Genomic DNA, 27,125 nt, shown 5'->3' on the forward strand with positions numbered 1-27,125 from the left:
AGGCATGCTGGGAGTTTAGCAATAGCTGGAGGCACCCTGTTTGGGAATCACTGGTGTAGAATACCCCTATGTCCACCCCTATACAATCCCTATTTTAGTCCTCAAATTCGCATGGCGCTCTCTCACTTCGGAGCCCTGTCGTATTTCAAGGAAACAGTTTAGGGCCACATACGGGGTATTTCTGTACTCGGGAGAAATTGAGTTAAACATTTTGGGGGGCTTTTTTCCTTTTATCCCTTATGAAAATGAAAAGTTGGGGTCTACATCAGCCGGTTAGTGTAAAAAAAAAAATTTTTTTTAACACTAACATGCTGGTGTTGCCCCATACTTTTTATTTTCACAAGAGGTAAAAGGAAAAAAAGACCCCCAAAATTTGTAACACAATTTCTCCTGAGTAAGGAAATACCCCATATGTGGTCGTAAAATGTTCTGTGGACACACAACAAGGCTCAAGAGTGAGAGCGCACTATGTACATTTGAGGCCTAAATTGGTGATTTGCAGGGGTGGCTGATTTTACAGGGGTTCTGACATAAACGCAAAAAAATAAATACCAACATATGACCCCATTTTGGAAACTACACCCCTCATGGAATTGATCAAGGGGTATAGTTAGCCTGAACACCCCACAGGTGTTTGATAAATTTTCATTAAAGTTGGATGGGAAAATGAAAAACAAAACATTTTTTTTACTAAAATGCTGGTGTTACCCTAAATGTTTCATTTTCACAAGGGAAAATTGGAAAATAGCCTCCCAAAATTTGTAACCCCATTTCTTCTGAGTAGAAACATACCTCATATGTGGATGTAAAGTGCTCTGGGGGTGAACTACAATGCTCAGAAGAGAAGGAGCACCATTGGGATTTTGAGAAAATTTGTCCGAAATTTAAGGCCACGTGTGCTTACAAAGCCCCCATAGTGGCAGAACAATGGACCCCCCCCCCCCCCACATGTGAGCCCATTTTGGAAACGACACCCCTCATGGAATGTAATAAGGGGTACAGTGAGCATTTACGCCCCACAGGTGTCTGACAGATTTTTGGAACAGTGGTCCGTGAAAATGAAAAATTTGATTTTTCATTTGCACAGCCCACTGTTCCAAAGATCTGTCAAACGCCAGTGGGGTGTAAATGCTCACTGCATCCCTTATTAAATTCTGTGTGGTGTGTAGTTTCCAAAATGGGGTCACATGTAGGGGGGTCCACTGTTCTGGCATCACAGGGGGCTTTGTAAATGTACAAGGCCCCCAACTTCTATTCCAACCAAATTCTCTCTCCGTAAACTCAATGGCGCTCCTTCTGTTCTGAGCATTGTAATGCACCAGCAGAGCACTTGACGTTCACACATGGGGTATTTCCATACTCAGAAGAAATGGGGTTACAAATTTTGGGGGGCCTTTTCTCCTATTACCCCTTGTAGAAATGTAACATTTTGGGAAAAACCAGCATGTTAGTGAAAAAAAAATTCGTTTACACATCGAAATTTAACTAAAAGTCATCAAACACCTGTGGGGTGTTAGGGCTCACTGTACCCCTTGTTACATTCCTTGAGGGGTTTAGTTTCCAAAATAGTATTTATTATTTTGCTGTTCTGGCACCATAGGGGCTTCCTAAATGTGACATGCCCCACCAAAAACCATTTCAGCAAAATTTGCTTTCCAAATGCCAAATGTGACTCCTTCTCTTCTGAGCATTGTACAGTATTGCGTCTGAAGTGCACTTGACGTCCACACATAGGGTATTTCCATACTCAGAGGAGATGGGGTTACAAATTTTGGGGATATTTTCTCCTAATACTCCTTGTAAAAATGTAAAATTTGGGGGAAAAACTGCATTTTAGTGAAAAAAAATAAAATTCATTTACACGTCCAAGTTTAACGAAAAGTCGTCAAACACCTGTAGGGTGCTAAAGGGGTATTTCAGGCAAAACCTTATATATATATATATATATATATATATATATATATATATATATATATATATCAACTGGCTCCGGAAAGTTAAACAGATTTGTAAATTACTTCTACCCCTTGTAAAAATTCAAAAACTGGGTCTACAAGAACATGCGAGAAAATTAAGATTTAGAATTTTCTCCTTCACTTTGCTGCTATTCCTGTGAAACACGTGAAGGGTTAACACACTTACTGAATGTCATTTTGAATACATTGAGGGGTGCAGTTTTTATAATGGGGTCATTTGTAGGGTATTTCTAATATGAAGGCCCTTCAAATCAACTTCAAAACTGAACTGATCCCTGAAAAATTCTGATTTAAAAATTTAGTGAAAAATTGGAAAATTGCTGCTGAACTTTGAAGCCCTCTGATGTCGTCCAAAAGTAAAAACTTGTCAACTTTATGATGCAATTATAAAATAGACATAGTGTATATGCGAATCAATATATAATTTATTTGGAATATCCATTTTCCTTATAAGCAGAGAGCTTCAAAGAATAAAAAAATGCAATTATGCAAGTATCAACGAAATTTTACCACTAACATAAAGTAGAATAAGTCACGATAAAACATTCTTGGAATCAGAATGAAAAGTAAAAGCATGCCAGAGTTATTAATGTTTATGGTGACAGTGGTCAGATTTGCAAAAAAGGCCTGCATCCTTAAGGTGAAAATGGGATGAGTCCTAAAGGGGTTAAATGGCTCCCTTTGTTTTAAAAAATATATATAATGAAAACAAAAAATATATTTTTGGGTTGGAATAAAAAAAAATCAATTAAGGGGTAATTTTTTTTTTACAATTATTACAATACACAATTTATATAATTTTTTTTTGTTGGACTACTACTACTTATCTGGAGTCCAAAAAAGCATATTTTCCTTTTATATTGCTATATTGTAGAGATGTACTACTAGATAACCAGTTACTACGCGTGACTTAGGAATATAGTACTGACTGATTGAGTCTTATTGTCCCCAATAATTCACAAGCGTTTTACCAGGGATGTAAATTATAGCGCGGTCTGAGGCAATACACAGTAGGTTGAAGGTAGTTTCAAGTGGCAATTCTCCAAAAACAGACCATTATTGGTTATTGTAATCTAAAAAGTTTTTCAAAAAGTTGATTCAAAATCTGTCAGCTTGATTGTAATACAAAATTAAGCATATTCACTGCTCATGTGGTCTTCCCTTGCCTGTTACTTGCATTATATGGACAAAATAAAAATAAAATGGAGATGTTGAATTTATTTCTGCTTTGTGTTGGAGGTTTGTTATTACTGTCTATACCCACTGACCACTACCCAGTGATTCACTGCCAGATGTACATGAGGACAGGACCAGCTGACTTTACAAGGCAGGACAAGTAATGCTTGCATTTTTCCCTTCAGTGGACTAATGTGAGGGACCAAAGTGTTTTTCTGGGTCCTTAATCCTTGCATTACCTGGGGATAATCTTTAAAGATCAGTGGTGGGCGATAAAAGATCTATAGACTCACAAAAAGGTGGTTCAATATCAAGTGGCGACAAGCATTCTTTACCTTAAGAACTGTGAACAGTCTACCTCAGGAACTAGTCACATCAAAAACAACTGAAGGCTTCAAAACAAGTTTAGATACAGTCTTAAAACAAAATAACATTTATACATACAAGTATGTAGAAATATTGAATGCCATCCCCTCCCCTTTATCCACCCACACTCCTTCTTTTAATCCACCTCTTCCTTGTAACTTGAGGGACATGTGTGCTTTATCACCCATACTAACTATGCAACTAAATTAGAGGCAGAAGAAAAGAAGACAGCACTGGAGTCCATTCACCATGCCAGAGAGCATCCACATAGCAAGCCCAGATCCAATTACAAATTCAGCAAAAAGTCACATCACACAAGGAGGCTCAGAACAGTGTTCACGTTGTGCTCTCTTATTTGTACCCCTTAAAATGACATTTTGGCAAAAACTGCCTTTATTAAGAAATACAGTGTGAACACTGTTATAAGCCTCCTTGTCTGCTGTGACTTATTGGGTGGAAAAGGAACTATATAACTTTATTAGCTTCTGTAAGAAAATAACAGGCTCCTTACTACCTCTTGAAAGAACCTCAACACTATAATATTACTCCTATCTGAGTAAATGGATCCAAGTCAATATTTTAACAGAACCCTTAATTTTAAAAATGATTATAGGAATCTATGAAATATTGTAAAGTATCAAATGTAAAAAAAAAAAAATCTTTACGGGAAAAAAACACAATAGCTTCACTTTATTATAAATTTAATAGTCTTTAAAATTTCACAAGACAGCAGACTTCTTAGCATCTCCAATAGCTTGACTTTGCTATCAGCGTGCAATGCGGTGAAGCATGCTATTGATTGGTAACAAGTGCCACTTGACACATAAGTTGTTTTTATTTTTAGGGTCTAAATATATATATATATATATATATATATATATATATATATATATGATTATCAGTGAAAACCATGTCACAGGACTGGTGGGGGTAGAGTTTAAGGGCCCAAAATAATTAAAATAGGATATATTGTTTATCTTCCAAGGTAAATGACAGTGGGGTAGGCAAACTATCATTCTTTTACATTCAGGAGGGTCGTCAAGGAAAACAGTGATTGTTAAAGATCGTATTAAAGATCATATGAACATGAAGCTGAATAAAGAATGTGAGAAAGTTAAGTGTTTTCTTGGGGAAATGCAGTTCAAGGTATGTTTAATTAAATAAATCTAACAGCAGAGGAACAAATGCAAGGCCAGAGATAATGGGCTCTGTGGACTGAAAAGCAGATCGTCCCTTTGTTAGATGGTAGTAATGCGTATAGAGGTTCCACTAGAATTCCTTTGAATACTGCAACATTGTATGTTAAGTAAAACAATCTGACTAGTAAAAATATTTTCAGTCGTTCAACCTTGTTCTACGTCTACTGTCTCAATAGACAGCAAAATAATTTTTAATAGCCAAAGAGTACTGTAGTCATTTTATAAAGTACTGTAGTCATTTTTATCAAGGCCAGGAGTAACCCATTTAGTCCCATTCTGTGTACTGAAGTGTAGATGGGTAAATTAACACAATCTCTGCCTCCGAATAATGAGAAAACAGGTTTATTTACTGTCAAATAATCATTTGGAAGTTAATGGGACAACTTACATTTCAGTATAAGATGAGGAAGTAGGAATACTGAGATGATATTAGGGTAGCCCACAATATTTTGCAGCTGGCTGCAAGATCACATGACCACAGAATAGCCAATCACTGCTTGAAAACAGCTCCCAGGCCAATCAGGAGACAGCATAGGGGTGGGTCTAAGAGACTGATAAAACCTTATGCACTGTGTTTAGGCCGCCATCTTGGAGAGAAAGCTGAGCAGTGAGCAGTGCACAGAACTTACTGTGGAACTACTGATCCCAGAAAGCATTGCAAAGCAATTTGAGAAAAGCATTGTGCATTGGGCTGGCCTAAGTGACCGGTATTATTGTGTCCATTTTCTGCGCTATAAATCCCAGCAGAGTGATTGCACAACAAGCCCATAGAAAGCAATCAGTGCAGTGGGCTTGACCTGTGTTTTAGGTGAATTTTCTTGGTGTAACCAAATATAAAGCATTTTAACTAGGTTTAACAAAAATGCATTTCTAGCTGCGAACGTTCACCGGACCTGTTACATTACATTACATGTATTTTCTAGTTTTAACCAAACACCCCCCTTCTATTTTAGGCCCTTTTTTGTTTCTGCTCAAGGTCGAAAAAACACAATTTTTGCCTAAAACAGCCACACAGGTCCTTTTACCACAATCTCTTGATCACAACTCCTGAACTCCCCCTTTACACTTTTTTATTTAGATGTTGCAGCGTTAATTTGTGATGGGAGTAAGTAACAGGAGAAATAGTGCATGCACTATTTCTCCCGTTAACTCTCCCATCACAAAATAACGTCTGTTTTTAATAACAGGCTATGACAGGTTAAAACGAATAATGTAAAAATCCCATAGATTATAATGGGATTTTGTAACGGCCGTTTAACAGCTGTTTTTAACGGTTTTGTTAACCGGTCATTATAACGGATCTTTAAAATGGAGAATTCTATAGTGTGAAAGCAGCCTTATAGACCCCATGGGGGACTATAACATGCAGTACATTGATCTCGCATACTGGTCAATGCTATGTCATAGCATAGCATTGATCAGTGTTTCTGCCGCTTGACTGCTCCTGCCTGGGTCTCAGGCATGGTTCAGTCATTCGGCAATCGGACGCTGAGGAGGCAGGTAGGGATCCTCCTTGCGTCCTGCAAGCTGTTCGGGACACCGCGATTTCACCACCGCGGTCCCGAACAGCACGACTGAGTTAACCGGCAATGTTTACTTTTGTTTTAGAAGCGGCGATCAAGTTTGATTGCCATGTCTAAAGCGCTAATACCGGACATCAGCCTGATCGGCGATGTCCGGCATTAGCTGTGGGTCCTGGTTGCTTATAGCAACCAGGACCCACCGGGTATGATGCGCGCTCACCTGCTGAGCGCGCGTCATACCTCGGGAGCCGCAAATAGACGTGAATGTACATCCATTTGCGGCAAAGGGTTAAGGACAAAGGGCGTATAAGTACACCCTCAGTATACTCAGATTGTATTCCCTAACTACTCATAACAACTCAGAGTAACTACTAAAACTCAGAGTTTTTAATGTATAAAGTGACAGATAAGGTCAAAATGGGCTTTGTCCTTAAGGGGTTAATACCATCAATGAAATCAAATGGCATCTCCAAACAACTGGAGTATATACAAAGATTTATTGAGTAGCGGGCTTTTAAATAATCCTTTCACTTTTTTTGCTCTGAGTGTCCTACCCTATGCAAATATTCTGTGTATTTGCTGTCTACAGGGCTGGTGCAAGAATGTTTGCCGCCCTAGGCAAAAACTAAATTTGAAGCCCCCCTTCCACCCCCATCCCCCAACACACACACCCTTGGGAGTTTAGCCCTTGGTCTAAAAAAAACATATTTTCGTCTGATCTGTAAACATAGCTTTAGACTGTGTTCCCCCATTTGTATGGGAACAATACCACATACAATGACTGCATAATACGACTATACCATAACAGAACAATATCGCCATACCGTGAATGAATAACAATGCAGCACCAGAACAGGACAATACCGCCACATCCTGACTGAATAAAACCACCGTACTAGAACTGAACAATACCACCATACCATGACTGAACAACATACCAGAACAAAGCAATACCGCCACATCGTGAGTGTGGGTGGGTAAGGTAATGTAACCTCCTTACTAATGGGCTGCCACATTGCAACAAACCTCCTTCATATGTAATCTCCTTACTACTGGGGTGACACACTGCAACAAACCTCCTCCTCATGTAATCTCCTTACTACTACAGTGACACACTCTTACAAATCTCCTCATGTAATCTCCTTACTACTGGGCTGCCACACTGCAACAAACCTCCTCTTTACGTAATATCCTTACTACTGGGCTGCCACACTGCAACAAACCTCCTACTTATGTAATCTCCTTACTACTGGGCTGCCACACTGCAACAAACCTCCTCCTTATGTAACATCCTTACTACTGGGGTTACACACTCCTCATGTAATCTCCTTACTACTACAGTGACACACTGTAACAAACCTCCTCCTCATGTAATATCCTTACTATTTGGGTGACACACTGTAACAAACCTCCTCCTCATGTATTCTCTTTACTACTGGGGTGACACTGTAACAAACCTCCTCCTCGTGTAATCTCTTTACTACTGGGCTGACACACTGTAACAAACCTCCTCCTCATGTAATCTCCTTAATACTGGGGTGACACACTGTAACAAACCTCCTCCTCATTTAATCTCCTTACTATGGGGGTGATACACTGTAACAAACCCCCTCCTTATGTAATCTCCTTACTACTGGGGTGACACACATCCTCTGTCTCCTCACGGAGATCGGTGGACAGGCACTGCTCTGTGGACAGAGTTGGCTTCTTCAGCAGCACAGCCGGGGTTCGGGGGCGGAGACAGGGACACGTCAGGTGCTAGGAACAAACGTGCGTGAATTTTTCAAGGGCCAGCCTGGACCAATGGAGGCAGAGCCAATGGAGCTGTTCTGCATTCATGGGGCAGAGCGGTAATGTCGTCTGCCTCACCACACTGAGAGCTCCGATAGTGGTAGGGGGGTGGGTGTTTAGTGAGCAGTAACTTGCGGCAGGTGCAGAGTGGAACCCCCCATCAAGAGGGCGCTCTAGGCACCTGCCTCATTTGCCTATAGGTGGTGCCGACCCTGAGTGTCTTTTATAAGATATACTAATATAACCAACTAACATTGTTTCCGTTGGTGGTGACACTAGGTGGTGGTCACCTCTGGCTATATCCGCCATATCAATCTTTACAGACATTGATGGAGCTGTATGTTTCAAACTCACTTTTTATTTTTATTTAAATTTTTGGCACATGGGGTAGCAGGTATTACTAACCCTTTTAGGGTTAATCGTTTTATATGTTTGTAGCCTTAGCTAGGTTAGTTCACTCGACGTAAAATGTGTGGAATATCCAACCATAAAACACCCAGGCGGACAATCTGCACATTTTAATAATCCGGAGGCCCCTAGGTACCCTCGAAAATGTGCCGTCCCCTAGACGGCAATACATTTCTGACATGTCTATTCTTTTTGTGTACTCCGGAATTAAACTGTGCAGCAGAATTTAATTGAAATCAATGGGACTCAGCGGAATATTCTGTCAGAATTCCGCACAGACTTTTCGCTGGGGGAACATACCCTGAGGCTATGGTCACAAGTAGTGTTGAGCGGCATAGGCCATATTCGAATTCGCGAATATTCGCGAATATATGGACGAATATTCGTCATATATTCGCGAACATTCGCATATTCGGAATAATCTCGATTAATTTTCGCATTTGCGCAAATGCGCATATGCGAAAATTAACATATGCAAAAATTAGCATAAACAAAATTAACATAAGCAAAAATCCGCATATGCGAAAATTAGCATATACTAATTTTCGCATATGCGAAAATTCGCGCGCCAGTCTCACACAGTAGTATTAGAGCCTTCTTTACACCACACAAGCTGGAAGCAGAGAGGGGTGATCACTGTGATGTGTACTGTGAAAAAAAAAAAAAAACAATATTCGTAATTACGAATATATAGCGCTATATTCGCGAATATTCGCGAATTCGTGAATATGCGATATTCGCAAATAAAATTCGTATTACGAATATTCGCGAGCAACACTAGTCACAAGTAAGAATTCCGCACGGAATCTCCAATGTGAACATCGCATTGGGCACGCATCCACTGGCCACTAGTACAGTTGTATGAAGTCACATAGGGGGAGAGTTATTAAAGAGTATCTATTATCAACTAAACTATCCCTAATCCCCCTCCCCATCTTTCCCTGTCTCTTACTATATCTATCCTAGTGTTTATTTCAATTGTAAACCCCCTATAAATACTTTTTTGATCTTCATCTTCGGTAGCTCAGTTAGAAGCTTGTGAGAGGGGATGAAGTGGGCGTTCCCGGTGAAGCCGTGCTGGGCCGGCTTCCACCCTTCTTCCTTCTATCTAAGCGATCTTCATGAGCTGCACTTCACTGACTCTCGGCAGTCAGGAGCGCGCCCTGCGTGGATGCGCGCACAGCGCTCGCTCCCACCGGTCTAACAGGCGGGGAGCTGCGCTGAGTACGAGATTTCGTGAATCCGAAATCACTAAAAAAGGGACTCCTAGGGAGACCCCCTAGTTGCAAGAATCTCAAACACATAAAACATAATAAAGTATAATTTTTTTTAACCCCTTAACGACAATGGACGTTTTTGTACATCATGGTGACGTGGTACTTAACGCAACATGACGTACATTTACACGCCGCCCTGATTGCGAGCACAGGAGCGGTGCTCGCCTCATGTCCGGCAGGTCACGGCATCTGCGGCAAAGCAGTACTTTGAATGGATGATTGGATCGCCCGCAGCGCTGCCGCCGGGATCCGATCATCCAGCATGGTGGACGGAGGTCCCCTTACCTGGCTCCGGCTGTCTCCCGAGGTCTTCTGCTCTGGTCTGAGATCGAGCAGACCAAAGCAGGAGATAGCCGATAATACTGATCAGTGCTATGTCCTATACATAGCACTGAACAGTATTAGCAATCAACTAATTGCTATGAATAGTACCCTATGGGGACATAAAAAGTGTAAAAAAATAAAAATAAAAAAAGTAATAAAATGTAAAATAACAAAGTTAAAAAAATGTGAAAAATCCCCTCCCCCAATAAAAAGTAAAACGTCCGTTTTTCCCATTTTACCCCCCAAAAAGCGTAAAAAAAATAAATAATACACATATTTGGTATCACCGCAGGTGTAAAAGTCTGAACTATTAAAATATATTGTTAAATATCCCGTATGGTGAACGGCGTAAACGTAAAAAAATAAAAAAAAGGCACAAATTGCTGCTTTTTTGTCACATTTTATTCCAAATAAATGTAATAAAAAATTTATAAAAATGAAAACCTAAGTAAAAGTGGTACTGATAATAACTACAGATCATGGTGCAAAAAATTTGCCCTCGTATCGCCCCATATACGGAAAAATGAGAAAGTTATAGGTGGTCAAAATAGGGCAATTTCAAACATACTAATTTTGTTAAAATGGTTTGAGATTTTTTAAGCGGTACAATTATAGAAAAGCATATACCATGGGTATCATTTTAATCGTATTGACCCACAGAATAAAGAAAACATGTCATTTTACCGGAAAGTGTACAGCGTGAAAACAAAACCTTCCAAAATTTGCTAAATTCCGGTTTTCTTTTCAATTTTCCCACATTAATAATATTTGTTTGGTTGCGCCGTACATTTTATGGTAAAATAAGTGATGTCATTACAAAGTACAATTGGTGTCGCAAAAAACAAGTCCTCATATGGATCTGTGGATGGAAATATAAGAGAGTTATGATTTTTAGAAGGCGAAGAGGTAAAAAACGGAAATGCAAAAATGAAATTGGTCTGGTCCTTAAAGGAGTAGTCCAGTGGTGACCCAGTGGTGAACAACTTATCCCCTATCCTAAGGATAGGGGATAAGTTTGAGATCGCGGGGGTCCGACCGCAGGGGCCCCCTGCGATCTCCTGTACGGAGCCCCGACAGCCCGCGGGAAAGGGGCATGTCGACCTCCGCACGAAGTGGCCGCCGACACGCCCCCTCAATACAACTCTATGGCAGAGCCGAAGCGCTGCCTTCGGCAATCTCCGGCTCTGCCATAGAGATGTATTGAGGGGGCGTGTCGGCCGCCACTTCGTGCGGAGGTCGACACCCGCTATCTGGCCGGAGAGCCTGGCCCCCGTACAGAGAGATCGCAGGGGGCCCCAGTGGTCGGACCCCCGCGATCTCAAACTTATCCCCTATCCATAGGATAGGGGATAAGTTTTTCACCACTGGACTACCCCTTTAAGGCCAAAATTGGCCTGTTCCTTAAGGGGTTAATAGAACCCAATTACAATATATATATATATTAAACTATAACATATACATTTTTTTATGAGAGGTACTCTTTAAAACCTGTACAGAGTAAAAGTTGACCAGTTGCCCATAGCAACCAATCAGGCACTGAAAACTGCAGTACAGTACACAGAATGAAGTCCCCGGGTGTCATCACCGCTGTAGCCCCGCCCCCCTCGCACTAAACAATGTACCACACAATGTATCAGTTTTCCCAAACAAGAAACAAACTGTAGAGAACTCCTAACCGTCCGCGCGTGCAGCCAATCACAGCGCTCCGCTCAGGGAATGAGCGGGCGGGGCTGACGTTCTCTGCGCTCCCGTTGGTCGCCGTCACCATGGAGATGTTTGTGGGCGTGGCCTGAAGTGCAGCGCGGCGGTCTCTGGCAGTGAAGCGGTTACATGGAGTCTGTACACCTGCAGGTAACAGAATGTTTCTTATGGTGAAATGTTTCCCAGCTTCTTCCCACACACTCTATAGTCATGAGGAGGAACATGTGTTTTTTATCATGGTGCTGCGTGCATTGCAGACAACTTGTGATATGCTCGTTCCCGGGCGGCACCTGTGTAGTAGGTTCAGGAGAAGCCTGTATTCTGCTCCTTATCGTACGCGGACTGATCTGTGATATTACTTTTCTCCTCTTCTTCTGTATGTTTTGTTTGCAGACAACTTTTAGGTCGTGTTACATCTTTTGGAAGTTTTTGGGGACGTTTATCAGCACAATAGCCTCCATTCATAGTTAGTATGGGGTGTTTCCCAAGCAGGGTGCCTCCAGCTGTTGCAAAACTACAACTCCCAGCATGCCCGGACAGCCTTCGGCTGTCCGGGCATGCTGGGAGTTGTAGTTTTGCAACAGCTGGAGGCACCCTGCTTGGGAAACACTACAAGACCCTATTGTAGTTTCTGACATCCGCACAGTGCGCGTCTGAAATACTTTTGAGATTTGGCGCATGCTGTAGTTGCATTCTGTACGCCATTGCTGGTAAGAGGAAGCTCCATTCTGAAAACAGACAGCATTTTAGTGAAAAGCCATTTTTTGGGTACTCCGCCCCTAGACATCTTATCCCCCTATCCAAAGGATAGGGGGATAAGAAGTCTGATCGCGGGGCTCCAGCCTCTGGGACCCCCGTGATCTCTGTGCAGCACCCGGCATTCTGAACATAATAGACATGAATGGCGGGGGGCCTAGCGTGGCGTTATGACCACGGCCGCCCGCACCAAGCATTCTAAAAATAATGTTCAGAACGCCGGGTGCTGCACAGAGATTGCGGGATGTCCCAGAGGCTGGACCCCCGCGATCAGACATCTTCTCCCCTATCCTTTTGCATAGAGAATAAGATGGCTAGGGATGGAGTACCCCTATAACGCCATAGTTAATTTTTTATTTTCCAGGCAAAAAAATGCTGTATGAAACACCATACCCACATGGCATTTTTTTACGGTCCCACATAGCCCTTACACAGCGTATTTGACACTTCGCAAAATCTGCGCATTCTACAGTGAACATACGCACAGCATAAAGCAGAGGTTTGGAGGCGGGGCTGCACGTCAGAGTCATGCTGGTGTGCGGCCCCTGCCGAAAACCTCACTGAACACACAGGGCAGCCGCCGGGAAGTCCTGTGTGTATGCTGATCGGAGATAAGGCAGCGTATTTCCTGCTGCGCTGCGTGAAATACACTGCATTAGCGCTACGTGGTACCTTACCCTAAGGCTATGTTCATACTGCGGAAAATGCGAGGAATGTCTGCTCGAAAAGCATGGGCACCCATTCTGCACATCTGCATGTTTGGCCGTCGCAAAGACCACTCGGAAATGCGCCATCTCGATAGATGACAATGCAAAGTGGAATCCGCAGAAACAATAAACTTGTTCTGCTGCAGCGGGATTTCTGGATTCTGCTCGGAAAATCCGCCGTGTGAACATAGCCTTATCCCCCCCCAATAAAAAAATCGGCACAAATGCCAGATGTTAGCTGAAAATCAACAGTGTTTTATGAAACTGCAAACCCACTCGGCAGTTTTTCCTTTGGGCGTTTTTTCACTCATCTTTGGAATTTTTTGGTGTTTTGGGCTCAGTGGCAGTTTTTCCAATTAGCAGCATGTAAAGGGGTACTCCACCCCTTGACATCTTATCCCCTATCCTTTGGATAGGGGATAAGATGTCTGTTCACGGGGGTCCTGCCGCTGGGGACCTCCACGATCTCTCCTGCAGCATCCCCGTCTCTCAGCTGCACAGAGCGAGGATCGCTATGTGGCTGATGATGGGCGATGCAGGGGACAGAGTATCATGACATCACGACTCCGCCCCCTCGTGACGTCACGCCCCACCACCTCAATTTTAGTCTATGGGAGGGGCGTCGGCCGCCATGCCCCCCTCCCATAGACTTACATTTATCAGACATCTTATACCCTATCCTTTGGATAGGGGCAGAGGACGGAAATTCCGCCATGTGTTCAGCGCTGCAGAATCCCACTGAATTCATGTGAACATGGCCTAAAGGAAGGACTTATACTTCTCCTTCCTGCTGGATTCACTTCTAGCCATGGCTCACAAACTGCAGTGGTAGTTTTTCATAGCCTTTGATAAGGGTAAACATCCCTTGTGTGGTCTGTTGTGCAGTATACCACTGCCCACCTCTGTCCTTTTATCAGTTCTGAAATGAGTCAGAATAACAGTAAAACTGTTAACAGAATTTTCTTTATTTACTAGTTTGCACCACATTCTCCTTGATGTAATTTGGTCAATATTAGGCATTAACCCCTTAAGGACCAAGGGCGTACAGGTACGCCTTTGCTCCCTGGTACTTAAAGGGGTACTCCGCCCCTAGACATCTTATCCCCTATCCAAAGGATAGTTGATAAGGTGTCAGATCGCCGCGGTCCCGCTGCTGGCGACCCCCGGGATCGCCGCTGCGGCACCGCGCTATCATTACGGCACAGAGCGAGTTCGCTCTGCACGTAATGACTGGCAATACAGGGGCCGGAGCATTGTTCTGTCATGGCTCCGCCCCTCTTGACATCACGGCCCACCCCTTTCAATACAAGTCTATGGGAGGGGGCGTGGCCATCATGCCCCCTGCCATAGACTTGCATTAAGGGGACGGGCCGTGATGTCACGAGGGGCGGAGCCATGACGCCACACTGCTCCGTACCCTGTAGCACCCGTCATTACGCACAGAGCGGACTCGCTCTGTGCAGTAATGATAGCGCAGTGCCACAGCGGCGATCCCAGGGGTCGCCAGCAGTGGGACCGCGGCGATCTGACATCTTATCCCCTATCCTTTGGATAGGGTATAAGATGTCTAGGGGCGGAGTGCCCCTTTAAGGACCAAGGGCGTACCTGTATGCCTGTGGGAATTTTGGTCCCAGCCACGTGTTGGGCGGGGACAGGACCGGGATGACTGCTTATAGGAGTGATGCGGGGGGGGGGGGGGGTGGTTTAACGTTCGGTTCCCCCGTTCTGCCAACCCACTGTTGTCCGGGCAGAGCAGGGGAACCGTTGGTGACCGGTGTCGGAGGTCACTTACCCTCGGCGGCGATCTATGGCGGTGGCGATCATGTGCGGCATCCTCCATGGATCCTAGGGAAGCCGGTGAGTAGTTGCCTAGGGCTACAGTTTGAGACCACTATACTGTGGTCTCTAAACTGTAGGCCTCCAGATGTTGCAAAACTACAACTCCCAGCATGCCCAGACAGCGTTTTGCTGTTTGGGCATGCTGGGATTTGTAGTTTTGCAACAGCTGGAGGGCTACAGTTTGGAGATCACTGTGCAGTGGTCTCTAAACTGTAGCCCTCCAGATGTTGCAAAACTGCAAATCCCAGCATGCCCAAAAAGCAAACAGCTGTCTCGGCATGCTGGGAGTTGTAGTTGCGTACTTCCAGCTGTTGCATAACTACATCTCCCAGCATGCCCCTCGGCGATCAGTACATGCTGGGAGTTGTTGTTTTGCAACAGCTGGAAGCACACTGGTTGGAAAATACTGAATTAGGTAACAGAACCTGAAGGTTTTCCAACCAGTGTGCCTCCAGCTGTTGCAAAAGTACAACTCCCAGCATGCACAGTCTGTCATTGTAGTTCGCCAGCAGAGCACTTGACGTCCAAACATGGGGTATTTCCATACTCAGAGGAAATGGGATTACACATTTTGGGGGGCATTTTCTTCTATTACCCCTTGTAAAAATGTAAAATTTGGCGAAAAACCAGCATTTTAGTGAAAAAAAAAAATTTCATTTCCACATCTAACTTTAACAAAAAGTCATCAAACACCTATGGGGTGTTAAGGCTCACTGTACCCCTTGTTAAATTCCTTGAGGGGTGTAGTTTCCAAAATAGTATGCCATGTTATTTTTTTTTATTTTTTTTTTGCGTTTCTGGCACCATAGGGGCTTCCTAAATGTGACCCCAAAAACCATTTCAGCTAAATTTGCTTTCCAAAAGCCAAATGTGACTCCTTCTCTTCTGAGCATTGTAGTTCGCCCGCAGAGCATTTTACGTCCTAACATGGGGTATTTCCTTACTCAGAAGAGATGGGGTTGCAAATTTTGGGGGGCATTTTCTCCCATTACCTTTGTAAAAATTGTAAATTTGGGGAAAAAAACTGCACTTATATTATATATAAAATATTTTTTCATTTACACATCCGACTTTAACAAAAAGTCGTCAAACACCTGTGGGGTGTTAAGGCTCACTGGACCCCTTGTTACGTGCCTTGAGGGGTTTAGTTTCCATAATAGTATGCCATGTGTTTTTTTTATTTTTTTTTTGCTGTTCTGGCACAATAAAATGAATGTGGATGTGAAATGGCTCCAAAATCCCATTATCGCTCCTTCCCTTCTGAGCCCTCTACTGCGCCCGCCGAACACTTTCTGCGCCCGCCGAACACTTTATTTTTTTTTTGCTGTTCTGGCACAATAAAATGAATGTGGATGTGAAATGGCTCCAAAATCCCATTATCGCTCCTTCCCTTCTGAGCCCTCTACTGCGTCCTCCGAACACTTTCTGCGCCCGCCGAACACTTTACATACACATATGATGTATTTCCTTACTCAGGAGAACTTGGGTTACAAATTTTGGGGGCTTTTTCTCCTTCTACCCCTTGTAAAAATTCAAACACTGGGTCTACAAGAACATGCGAGTGTAAAAAATTAAGATTTTTAATACTCTCCTTCACTTTGCTGCTATTCCTGTGAAACACGTAAAGGGTTAACACACTTACTGAATGTCATTTAAGATACTTTGAGGGGTGCAGTTTTTATAATGGGGTCATTTATGGGGTATTTCTAATATGAAGGCCCTTCAAATCCACTTCAAAACTGAACTGGTCCCTGAAAAATGGCAATTTTGACAATGTTGTGAAAAATTTGAAAATTGCTCCTGAACTTTGAAGCCCTCTGATGTTTTCCAAAAGTAAAAACATGTCAACTTTATGATGCAAATATAAAGTAGACATATTGTATATGTGAATCAATATATAATTTATTTGGGATGTCTATTTTCATTACAAGAAGAGAGCTTCAAAGTTATAAAAATGCTAAATTTTCTATTTTTTCATCAAATTTTGGAACTTTTCACCAAGAAATGATGCAAGTATAATAGTTTACTACTAACAAAATGTAGAATGTGTCACAAAAAAAACAGTCTCGGAATCAGAATTAAAAGTAAAAGCATCCCAGAGTCATTAATGCTTAACCCCTTCAGGGCGTAGGGTGTACCTGTATGCCCTACGCCTGGTCCCGGTAAATAAAACGCGGTCACGCCGTGATCACGATGTCCCGATCAGCTAACACGTGAGTGGAGGTCCCCTTACATGGCTCCGTCGCGTCCGATCGGCGATTGATTGCTTCAAGCCTGAGATACAGGCTTGAGCTATCGACCGCCTATAACACTGATCAATACAAAGCTATGGCTTTGCAGGGATCAGTGTAAAAGATCAGTGTGTGCAGTGTTATAGGCCCCTATGGGAGCTATAACACTGCAAAAAAAAAAAAAAAGGGAAAAAAAAAAGTTAATAAAGGTCATTCAACCCCTTCCCTAATAAAAGTTTGAGTCACCCCCCTTTTCCATTAAAAAAAAAAAAAGTGTTAATAAAAATAAACATATTTGATCTCACCGTGTGTGGAAATGTCCGAATTAGAAAAATATATTGTTTATTAAACCGCACGGTCAATGGCATACGCGCAAAAAAATTCTAAAGTTTATAGTTAATTTTTGGTCACTTTTTATATCATGAAAAAGTGAATAAAATGCGTTCAAAAAGTCCGATCAATACAAAAACGGAACCAATAAAAACTGAGCGCAAAAAAATGAGCTCTCACACCGGTCCGTACGCAGAAAAATAAAAAAGTTATAAGGGTCAGAAGATGACAATTTTTAATGTATAAATTTTCCTGCATGTATTTATGATTTTTTTCAGAAGTACAGCAATATCCAACCTACCGTATATATGTAAGGTATCATTTTCATCATATGGACTTACAGAATAAAGATAAGGTGTTATTTTTACCGAAAAATGCACTGCTTAGAAACGGAAGCCCCCAAAAGTATTTTGTTGCACAATAAATTTTTTGGTAAAATGACTAATGTCACTGCAGAGTAGAATTGGTTGCGCAAAAAATAAGCCATCATATGGAATTTTATGTGCAAAATTGAAAGCGTTATGATTTTTAGAAGGTTATGAGCAAAAAATGAAAATGCAAAAACGGAAAAACCCTGCGTCCCTAAGGGGTTAAAGTGACAGTGGTCAGATGTGCAAAAAATGGGCTTGGTCCTTAAGGGGTTAAAGGATAACTATCATGCAGAAAAACGCATACGTTTTAGATCGTGGGGGGTCCGACCGCTTGAACCCTTCGCGATCTCCTGTGCAGGGCCCTGACTCTTCTGGGAACGGAGCGTGTCGACCCCCACACAAAGCAGCAGCCAACACGCCCCCTCCATATATCTCTATTGGAGAGCCGGAGATAGCCAAACTCCTGCTCTCCCATAGAGAGTTGTTCACACAACTTTATTTTAGTCAACAAGACTTTATATTTCAGGGTAAATTCCATTTAACATGGAGCAGAATAGGCACAGAATTCAGCAAGGTAGTGTTTTTTTTTTAAACAGTGTGCCTCTGACTGTTGTAAAACTACAACTCCCAGCATGCCCGGACAGCCAAAGGCTTGTCCATCCTTACAGATCCATATATTACAGTAATGCAACCAAGTGCATTAAGTATTGCGCCAAACTCTGACTACTCCTAGCATATTTAGGCACTTCCATCCGCCTTGGAGCTTTGTTTTCCCATATAGATGTCACGATGCCGGCTGGCAGGTGGTGGATCCTCTGTGCCAGAGAGGGATTGGCGTGGACCGTGCTAGAGGATCGGTTCTAAGTCACTACTGGTTTTCACCAGAGCCCGCCGCAAAGCGGGATGGTCTTGCTGCGGCGGTAGTGACCAGGTCGTATCCCCTAGCAACGGCTCAACCTCTCTGGCTGCTGAAGATAGGCGCGGTACAAGGGAGTAGACAGAAGCAAGGTCGGACGTAGCAGAAGGTCGGGGCAGGCAGCAAGGATCGTAGTCAGGGGCAACGGCAGAAGGTCTGGAATCACAGGCAAGGAACACACAAGGAACGCTTTCACTGGCACTAGGGCAACAAGATCCGGCGAGGGAGTGAAGGGGAAGTGAGGTGATATAGGGAAGTGCACAGGTGTAAACACTAATTGGAACCACTGCACCAATCAGCGGTGCAGTGGCCCTTTAAATCGCAAAGACCCGGCGCGCGCGCGCCCTAGGGAGCGGGGCCGCGCGCGCCGGGACAGAACTGACGGGGAGCGAGTCAGGTACGGGAGCCGGGGTGCGCATCGCGAGCGGGCGCTACCCGCATCGCGAATCGCATCCCGGCCGGAGGTGGTAACGCAGCGCCCCGGGTCCGTGGAACCGACCGGGGCGCTGCAGTGAGGGAAGTGTAGCGAGCGCTCCGGGGAGGAGCGGGGACCCGGAGCGCTCGGCGTAACAGTACCCCCCCCCTTGGGTCTCCCCCTCTTCTTGGGGCCTGAGAACCTGAGGATCAGACTTTTGTCCAGGATATTGTCCTCAGGTTCCCAGGACCTCTCTTCTGGACCACAACCCTCCCAATCCACTAAAAAAAAAGTTTTTCCTCTGACCTTTTTAGAGGCTAAGATTTCTTTGACAGAGAAGATGTCCGAGGAGCCGGAAACAGGAGTGGGAGGAACAGATTTAGGAGAAAAACGGTTGAGGATGAGAGGTTTAAGAAGAGAGACGTGAAAGGCATTAGGGATACGAAGAGAAGGAGGAAGAAGAAGTTTGTAAGAGACAGGATTAATTTGACACAAAACTTTAAAAGGACCAAGATAGCGTGGTCCCAACTTATAGCTCGGGACACGGAAACGGACATATTTAGCGGAGAGCCATACCTTGTCTCCAGGGGAAAAAATGGGAGGAGCTCTTCTTTTCTTATCTGCGAATCTCTTCATGCGAGAAGAAGCCTGTAAGAGAGAATTTTGGGTCTCTTTCCATATGGTGGAAAGATCACGAGAAATTTCATCCACAGCGGGCAGACCAGAGGGCAAGGGGGTAGGGAGGGGGGGAAGAGGGTGACGGCCGTACACCACGAAAAACGGAGATTTGGAGGAAGATTCAGAGATTCTGAAATTATACGAGAATTCGGCCCAAGGTAGAAGATCTGCCCAGTCATCCTGGCGGGAGGAAACAAAATGTCGTAAATAGTCACCCAAGATCTGGTTAATTCTCTCTACTTGTCCATTGGATTGAGGATGGTATGCAGAAGAAAAATTTAATTTAATCTTGAGTTGTTTACAGAGAGCCCTCCAGAATTTAGACACAAATTGGACGCCTCTATCCGAGACGATCTGTGTAGGCAACCCGTGAAGACGAAAAATGTGTACAAAAAATTGTTTAGCCAACTGAGGCGCTGAAGGAAGACCAGGAAGAGGGATGAAATGTGCCATTTTAGAGAATCGATCAACGACCACCCAAATAACAGTGTTGCCATGGGATGGGGGTAAGTCAGTAATAAAATCCATACCAATCAGAGACCAAGGTTGTTCGGGGACAGGTAGAGGATGAAGAAAACCAGCGGGCTTCTGGCGAGGAGTCTTATCCCGGGCACAGATAGTGCAGGCTCGCACAAAGTCCACCACATCAGTCTCTAGAGTCGGCCACCAATAGAAGCGAGAGATGAGTTGCACAGATTTCTTAATGCCCGCATGACCTGCGAGATGGGAGGAGTGGCCCCATTTGAGGATCCCAAGGCGTTGGCGTGGAGAAACAAAGGTCTTTCCTGGAGGAGTTTGCCTGATGGAGGCTGGAGAAGAGGAAATCAGGCAGTCAGGAGGAATGATGTGTTGAGGAGAGAGTTCAATTTCAGAGGCATCTGAGGAACGAGAGAGAGCATCGGCCCTAATGTTCTTATCAGCAGGCCGAAAGTGAATTTCAAAATTAAATCGGGCAAAGAACAGAGACCACCTGGCCTGACGAGGATTCAGCCGTTGGGCAGACTGGAGGTAGGAGAGGTTCTTGTGATCGGTGTAAATAATAACTGGAAATCTTGATCCCTCCAGCAGATGCCTCCATTCCTCAAGTGCTAATTTAATGGCTAGAAGCTCTCGATCCCCGATGGAGTAGTTCCTCTCCGCCGGAGAGAAGGTCCTGGAAAAAAAACCACAAGTAACAGCATGCCCGGAAGAGTTTTTTTGTAGAAGGACAGCTCCAGCTCCCACTGAGGAGGCATCAACCTCCAATAGGAAGGGTTTAGATGGGTCAGGTCTGGAGAGCACGGGAGCCGAAGAAAAGGCAGACTTGAGTCGTTTAAAGGCGTCTTCCGCTTGAGGAGGCCAAGACTTGGGATCGGCATTTTTTTTTTGTTAAAGCCACAATAGGAGCCACAATGGTAGAAAAATGTGGAATAAATTGCCTGTAATAATTGGCGAACCCCAAAAAACGTTGGATGGCACGGAGTCCGGAGGGGCGTGGCCAATCTAAGACGGCAGAGAGTTTATCTGGGTCCATTTGTAGTCCCTGGCCAGAGACCAAGTATCCTAGAAAAGGAAGAGATTGGCATTCAAACAGACATTTCTCTATTTTGGCATAGAGTTGATTATCACGAAGTCTCTGAAGAACCATACGGACATGCTGGCGGTGTTCTTCAAGATTGGCAGAAAAAATCAGGATATCGTCCAGATATACAACAACACAGGAGTATAGGAGATCACGAAAAATTTCATTAACAAAGTCTTGGAAGACGGCAGGGGCGTTGCATAGACCAAAGGGCATGACCAGATACTCAAAGTGTCCATCTCTGGTGTTAAATGCCGTTTTCCATTCATCCCCCTCTCTGATGCGGATGAGATTATAAGCACCTCTTAAGTCCAGTTTGGTAAAAATATGGGCACCTTGGAGACGATCAAAGAGTTCAGAGATGAGGGGTAGGGGGTAGCGGTTCTTAACCGTGATTTTATTAAGACCGCGGTAGTCAATGCAAGGACGTAGAGAGCCATCTTTTTTGGACACAAAGAAAAATCCGGCTCCGGCAGGAGAGGAGGATTTACGGATAAAGCCCTTTTTTAAATTTTCTTGGACGTATTCAGACATGGCAAGAGTCTCTGGGACGGACAGAGGATAGATTCTGCCCCGGGGTGGAGTAGTGCCCGGGAGGAGGTCAATGGGACAATCATAAGGCCTGTGAGGAGGTAGAGTCTCAGCTTGTTTTTTGCAAAAAACGTCCGCAAAGTCCATATAGGCCTTAGGGAGACCGGTTACATGAGGAAGCACAGGGACACGGCAAGGTTTACTGGGAACCGGTTTTAAGCAGTCCTTGGAACAAGAGGGCCCCCAACTCTTGATCTCCCCAGTGGACCAATCCAGGATTGGGGAATGGAGTTGAAGCCAGGGAAGTCCAAGAAGGATTTCAGAAGTGCAATTGGGGAGGACCAACAGTTCAATCCTCTCGTGATGAGATCCGATGCACATTAGAAGGGGCTCCGTGCGGAAACGTATAGTACAGTCCAATCTTTCATTGTTTACACAATTGATGTAGAGGGGTCTGGCGAGACTGGTCACCGGGATGTTGAACCTGTTGACGAGAGAGGCCAAGATAAAATTTCCTGCAGATCCAGAGTCCAAGAAGGCCACAGCAGAGAAGGAGAAGGCAGAGGCAGACATCCGCACAGGCACAGTAAGACGTGGAGAAGCAGAGTAGACATCAAGGACTGTCTCACCTTTGTGCGGAGTCAGCGGACGTCTTTCCAGGCGGGGAGGACGGATAGGACAATCCTTCAGGAAGTGTTCGGTACTAGCACAGTACAGGCAGAGATTCTCCATGCGGCGTCGTGTCCTCTCTTGGGGTGTCAGGCGAGACCGGTCGACCTGCATAGCCTCCACGGCGGGAGGCACAGGAACAGGTTGCAGGGGACCAGAGGAGAGAGGAGCCGGGGAGAAGAAACGCCTCGTGCGAACAGAGTCCATATCCTGGCGGAGCTCCTGACGCCGTTCGGAAAAACGCATGTCAATGCGAGTGGCAAGATGGATGAGTTCATGTAGGTTAGCAGGGATTTCTCGTGCGGCCAGAACATCTTTAATGTTGCTGGATAGGCCTTTTTTAAAGGTCGCGCAGAGTGCCTCATTATTCCAGGATAATTCTGAAGCAAGGGTACGGAACTGTACGGCATACTCGCCAACGGAAGAATTACCCTGGACCAGGTTCAACAGGGCAGTCTCAGCAGAAGAGGCTCGGGCAGGTTCCTCAAAGACACTTCGAATTTCCGAGAAGAAGGAGTGTACAGAGGCAGTGACGGGGTCATTGCGGTCCCAGAGCGGTGTGGCCCAAGCCAGGGCTTTTCCAGACAGCAGGCTGACTACGAAAGCCACCTTAGACCTTTCAGTGGGGAACTGGTCCGACATCATCTCCAAGTGTAATGAACATTGGGAAAGAAAGCCACGGCAAAACTTAGAGTCCCCATCAAATTTATCCGGCAAGGATAGTCGTATTCCAGAAGCGGCCACTCGCTGCGGAGGAGGTACAGGAGCTGGCGGAGGAGATGATTGCTGGAGCTGTGGTAGTAACTGTTGTAGCATAACAGTCAGTTGAGACAGCTGTTGGCCTTGTTGCACAATCTGTTGTGACTGCTGGGCGACCACCGTGGTGAGGTCAGCGACAACTGGCAGAGGAACTTCAGCGGGATCCATGGCCGGATCTACTGTCACGATGCCGGCTGGCAGGTGGTGGATCCTCTGTGCCAGAGAGGGATTGGCGTGGACCGTGCTAGAGGATCGGTTCTAAGTCACTACTGGTTTTCACCAGAGCCCGCCGCAAAGCGGGATGGTCTTGCTGCGGCGGTAGTGACCAGGTCGTATCCCCTAGCAACGGCTCAACCTCTCTGGCTGCTGAAGATAGGCGCGGTACAAGGGAGTAGACAGAAGCAAGGTCGGACGTAGCAGAAGGTCGGGGCAGGCAGCAAGGATCGTAGTCAGGGGCAACGGCAGAAGGTCTGGAATCACAGGCAAGGAACACACAAGGAACGCTTTCACTGGCACTAGGGCAACAAGATCCGGCGAGGGAGTGAAGGGGAAGTGAGGTGATATAGGGAAGTGCACAGGTGTAAACACTAATTGGAACCACTGCACCAATCAGCGGTGCAGTGGCCCTTTAAATCGCAAAGACCCGGCGCGCGCGCGCCCTAGGGAGCGGGGCCGCGCGCGCCGGGACAGAACTGACGGGGAGCGAGTCAGGTACGGGAGCCGGGGTGCGCATCGCGAGCGGGCGCTACCCGCATCGCGAATCGCATCCCGGCCGGAGGTGGTAACGCAGCGCCCCGGGTCCGTGGAACCGACCGGGGCGCTGCAGTGAGGGAAGTGTAGCGAGCGCTCCGGGGAGGAGCGGGGACCCGGAGCGCTCGGCGTAACAATAGATTACTGTGAGCACTGATCTAAAGGAACATTTCTGTTTACCTGTGCCTGTTCTACGAATGAGACCTCTGTAGGAGAACTGCCCCATCCGCAGAGTAGTGTCAGTAAATGGGAAGCTGCAGGTCTCCATCTTTAGGGTACGTTCACATGGGGGGATTTATTTGCGGGTTTCCCGCTGCGTATTTGAAAGGGGGCAGGCTCTTCTCGGCTGTTCGCAGCAGATTTTCCTCTATGGAAAATCCGCTGCAGACCCTACTGACTTCAATGGGGCTTGTGGTGGATTTTCCGCAGTGGAAATTACACAGCGGAAAATTTGCTGCGGACAGCCAAGAAGAGCCCGCCCGCTTTCAAATACGCAGTGGGAAACCCGCAAATAAATCCGCCCGTGTGAACGTATCCTTAGGCAGGGGTGTGGAAATTTAATAAAAAACTACCGTACTTGTCCATGGGACAAAAACGGAGCAAAATCTACTTGTCCCTCATGACGATCCGCTTGTCCGGGCCAATTTTTGCTTTTACACTCTCGTTATTTCCTCCTTGCCCTATAATAGCCATAACTGATTACTATAATGATACCTTTTAATTTAACATATTCTCTGAAACAAAAACTAAAATATTGGTGAAGTGAAATTGAAATAGTAAAAGATAATTTAGCAAATTTGGTGGTTTTATTTTCTACACCATTTACCTTGTGGTTGAGCTAACATGTTATTTTGATACTTTTTAGACTGGCCTGATTACAGCAATACCAGATTTGTATAGTTTCTGAACTTCTTTGATTTATTTTTTTAATTGCAATTTTCTGACCCCTGTAGCTTTAAAAAAAATAAATAAAAAAATTTCACATACCAGGCTGTATGAGGGCTAATTTTTTGCACCATAATCTTTTTTTTGTATCGGTACCATTTTGGTATTGATCTGACTTTTTAATAGCTTTTAACTTTTTTTTTCTGGGATATTATAAAAATTTCAATTCTATGATTTTTTATTTTTTTTTTTACGTTTACTGTACGCGATACATAATGTTATATTTTAATAGTTAGTTCAATTTCTGCACACAGCAATCCCAAACATATTTATTTTTATTATGTTTACATGTTTTTATATAGATTAAATTCATAAAGAAAGGCGTCAAACAGGACATAAATATCACAAAGTATACTTTATTAACATGAATCCAAAATGACAAGACATTTAAAATAAATTTAAAGGAATACATATATAGTAATAATCATGAATCCACAAAATGCTGAGAGGGAAACGGGGGCTACACTTGTCTGCCAGGAAAAAGGGGTAAGTAATTGGTGCACAAAATATTGACTCCCGTGGATTAATGAAAGAGACTGCTGCTCATATATTGTGGATTGAGTATTAAAGTCGGATCCAGCAAGTATGCTCGGACCACAGGTAAGTACAAAAAATCATAGAGCAGACAAAGAAACCCCAGGGGATCAATAATGCATTATAGGTAGGGCAAAATCAAAACTGGACAGAGATAACAAAATACTTTACCAAGTGGAGCAAAGAGTACGGCGCTAAAGCCACCCGCCACCCAACGTTTCACCAATGAAGGCTTCTTCCGACACCCCGGAAGAAGCCTTCATTGGTGAAACGTTGGGTGGCTGTAGCGCCGTACTCTTTGCTCCACTTGGTAGAGTATTTTGTTATCTCTGTCCAGTTTTGATTTTGCCCTACCTCTAATGCATTATTGATCCCCTGGGGTTTCTTTGTCTGCTCTATGATTTTTTGTACTTACCTGTGGTCCGAGCATACTTGCTGGATCCGACTTTAAAACTCAATCCACAATATATGAGCAGCAGTCTCTTTCATTAATCCACGGGAGTCAATATTTTGTGCACCAATTACTTCCCCCTTTTTCCTGGCAGACAAGCGTAGCCCCCGTTTCTCTCTCAGCATTTTGTGGATTCATGATTATTACTATATATGTATTCCTTTAAATTTATTTTAAATGTCTTGTCATTTTGGATTCATGTTAATAAAGTATACTTTGTGATATTTATGTCCTGTTTGACGCCTTTCTTTATGAATTTAATCTATGTCTTGTGGCGTAGGACCTACTGTGTAGGAATTTTTTCTTTTGGTATCTTAATGTTTTTATATAGGAAAAGGGCGTGATTTGAACTTTTAATATGGAAGGGGTAATGTGTATCTTAAATTTTTACTAAACATTTTTTTCCCATTTTATCAGTCCCTTAGGAGACTTATAAGAGGAATCATTAGATTCCTCATACAGATCAATAGAGTTCTATTGAACTCCATTGATCTGTGTGTTCTGCGATCCATTGATAGAGTCTAGTCCAGCCAGGCTCTATCAATGACAGAGCCAAGGGACACCAGGGAAACAGAGGTGAGCCCCCCAGCTACCTCTATAGTGGATCACCCCCCCCCCCCCCCGCCGCGGAGCATTCACCAGGGAGCATTCACATGTCCCTTTAGACGCCGCTGTCAGCTTTGACAGTGGCGATCTAAAGGGTTAATATCCGCTTTGATCGGGATCGCTGGGGGGCTGCAGAGTACGAAGCAGGCTCCATACTCCCCTCTGAGCGCAGCCGTGCTTGTCGGGGGCTTTCAGGTCTGTACCTGCTTGCCCGATTCAGGACGAAGGGCCTGAAAAATTCACCTGCCCAGCGCCCGGAACTGCATGTCTCGGGCGTCGGGCGATACAAATTCCAAATCCCTGTTAGGGCATTGCTTTTAGATAATATTTGGAAA

The 27,125-nt window shown here is 44.4% G+C and overlaps 1 protein-coding gene across 7 annotated transcripts in view; it reads left to right on the forward strand.

Annotated features, from left to right (window-relative positions):
* Nucleotides 1-11,697: 11,697 nt before the first annotated feature.
* LOC130274181 (cingulin-like) overlaps nucleotides 11,698-27,125 on the forward strand; it is a 419,288-nt gene continuing 403,860 nt past the window's right edge. For 5 of the 7 annotated variants that reach the window (XM_056522192.1, XM_056522194.1, XM_056522195.1 and 2 more), the window contains exon 1: nucleotides 11,930-12,038. In XM_056522192.1, coding sequence (XP_056378167.1) covers nucleotides 11,952-12,038 — 87 coding nt within the window. In that variant the 5' untranslated portion in view covers nucleotides 11,930-11,951. Of the gene's footprint in view, nucleotides 11,892-11,929; nucleotides 12,039-27,125 lie in introns of those variants that run through there. The other 2 variants (XM_056522196.1, XM_056522193.1) reach the window with 2 other exon arrangements.

The sequence above is a fragment of the Hyla sarda genome, chromosome 5, assembly GCF_029499605.1.
Source record: "Hyla sarda isolate aHylSar1 chromosome 5, aHylSar1.hap1, whole genome shotgun sequence".
NCBI classification, from domain to species: domain Eukaryota; kingdom Metazoa; phylum Chordata; class Amphibia; order Anura; family Hylidae; genus Hyla; species Hyla sarda.